Here is a 2,667-nt window from a genome sequence, read left to right on the forward strand (position 1 = left end):
TTATGACTAACATTATTTTAAATTTTATTATTTAACTTGGTTAAATTTAATTTATAAAAAAATTTAAATGTATAACATTTCTCCACATTATAACTCCTCATTCTTTAATAAAATGTCAACGCCCTTGAACAATCAGAACTGATTTCTACTATTTGACCAATCATCACACTAATTAATCAAGGAAAGTTGTCTTTTGGTAAAAAAACATAAAGATGCACAGCAATTTCCTTCTGCGTAGAAGATATAGAATTTGTTCACTATTTGTTCGTTTCCTGCAAGTTTACTTAGTAGGTGTAGTGCGCTTGATTGATATACTCTAATAGAGTTTAGACTGTTTTAAATATGATTAATGAAATATTTAAAAGTTGGACAGTAATTTAGAATATTTGGAGAGAACGAAATGCAAGAATATTTAGGAATGAAGAAGTTAACATTGAAGATATTAAATTGAAATCGGTGTTGAGCTATAAAGAGTAGTCTAGTGCTGATCTATGTGGTTGTTGATGGCAATGTCGGAAATGACAATAGATTGGTCATTTTTGTTTTTACTTTGTTTATTTGTGTCTTGTCTCTTTATGTTGCTCCATATTAATGTGTTGAGCTTTTTTTTGTTCCAAAAAAAATTTCCTTCTGCGTTTTTTTGTTTGTTTTGTCGCTGGCATATACTTATTCATCTTTCTAGAATGAACATGTTCGCATTGCATAGTTCATAGTGCTACTGTGCTAACATAATAGCATTATTACTCATTGATCAATCAACTATTTTATAAAAAAATCCACAAAGCACCACAAACCCTGTATACAGAGAACTTATTAAGCAAAAATACTATTAAGAGACAGAATTAGAGCAAGCTGCTACAATTGCATATGCCTTAATATAATTAATTAAATTCCTCACCAAAAGAATATAATAAAGAATTCAAAATTCTGTAAAGTGTAAATAAATAAATAATCTCTATATCTCTCTCACTCTCGCTCTTTTGTATTTTACTTGCCGTCTCTTTGAGATCTATTCCCCTTACTTTAAAAACAATGAATAAAAAAATTTACTACAGAGGATATCCCTGGATCCTTCTTCTTCTTGTGCACTAGAATTAGAATGGTAGCTATCGGCTAAACGACACCGTTATGTTTTGTTATGTACACTTACGGTGCAACAAAAACGGATTATTGGATCGGAGCCTCTGTCTTGTCTCTGTTGTGACAAAAGCAACACTTTCCGCAGCAGAATAATAGTTCAGAGTCACATAAAACACACGATCACGTTCATGCAATGCTGATCACTCCATACATGTTGAGATTGTGATGATGATGATTATGAGGATTATTATTTTGGCTTTGATTCACCAATTGGTGATGACACCTCATAAACCCTTCAATTTTGTTATTGTTAAACTTCCAATCCCCAACAATAACCCTAACTTCTTCTTCTTCTTCTTCTTCTTCTTCTTCTGATACTAACGATGTCGATTCATCTTCTTCTTCTTCTACTTTGAATTCTTGTTGTGGTTCTTCTTCTTCTTCTTCGTCTTCGAGATCGTCGTCGCATTGATCTGGAACAAGAAACATCTTCAACCTTCCGTGTTCTCTCGAAGCGTAGAGAATCTCAGGTCTTTTGATTCTCACTTTGTTGAGTTGCAACCTTCCATTCTCCCTCACCGGAATAAGAGCGAAACTCGCTTGTCCCTTCTGGTTCAACGAAGAAAGCGGCGGAGGAAATGACGGAGCCGCCGCCGCCGCCTTCGAATTCCTCAATAACTCTCTCCTATTATCATTCCTATTTTCCTCAACATCAAGATCTTCGATCTTCTGCGTTATCTTTTGATCTTTGTCTTCACCGTCCACTAGCGTTTCCTCGATGCTCTCAAACCCTAGACTCTCGGTGCAGAACGTCCGCTTGCAATTGCCATCGGTTTCTTCGTCAACAACCACGGCTTTCGACGGTGGAGGAGGAGGAGGAGGAGGAGGATCGGTGATCGCCCGCGCCAAGATTCGCGAAGAGGATCGGTTAGAAGTCTTGAAACTGTTCTTGAAGGCGCTGAAAACGTGGAAGAAGAGAGAATAGAAATGCTTCTTGAATGTATGAAGAAGAAAAGAAAGAGGAAGAGAAAGCGAAAGAAGAATAGGGAGGTACAAAGAAAATATCGTCATGGATTGTTCCTCGATCAATAATGTATGTTTCTCAAATCAATCTTATGTTAAAAAAGAATAAAGGAAAACAGGATTAATAGAAGAGAGTAGGGATGTGTGCTGTGTCCAAGAGAAGACAAAAGAAGAGAGAAGGCTAGGGTGAGGGTCTTAATATCAACACCCTCATCCCAAAGATAGAGAGAGATATATAGTATTATTATTTATGTATGGGTAATGGTGATGAGGTGAAGAGACAAGAGAGAGTGGGGAAAAAATCAAAGAAGAAGAAGAGTGTGAAAATTGATTAACATGAGAGGGTATGTTGGTGTTTGAGCTGTAGTGAAAAGAGCGAAGTTAGCTAATTAGTAAACGGTGCCGAGTCCCACGTGAGATGCCCCTATGATTTCTCCCAATTTGGCACATTGCCAATTTCCCTTCCTCACTTTTCAAACCCTATCCTCACCTTAAATAGTGAGCTGGATGATGAAATTAAAAAACATGGAAACTAATTTTAGGGTGTTTGATGAGTAACTGGAA

General features: G+C 36.4%; 1 protein-coding gene across 1 annotated transcript; it reads right to left on the minus strand.

Annotated features, from left to right (window-relative positions):
- LOC110267195 (protein FANTASTIC FOUR 1-like) lies at positions 852-2,396 on the minus strand. Its single transcript, XM_021112355.1, has one exon. The coding sequence runs from the start codon at positions 2,149-2,151 to the stop codon at positions 1,267-1,269; it is 885 nt and encodes a 294-aa protein (XP_020968014.1). The 5' UTR covers positions 2,152-2,396; the 3' UTR covers positions 852-1,266.

Source organism: Arachis ipaensis, chromosome B09, assembly GCF_000816755.2.
Source record: "Arachis ipaensis cultivar K30076 chromosome B09, Araip1.1, whole genome shotgun sequence".
NCBI classification, from domain to species: Eukaryota; Viridiplantae; Streptophyta; class Magnoliopsida; order Fabales; family Fabaceae; genus Arachis; species Arachis ipaensis.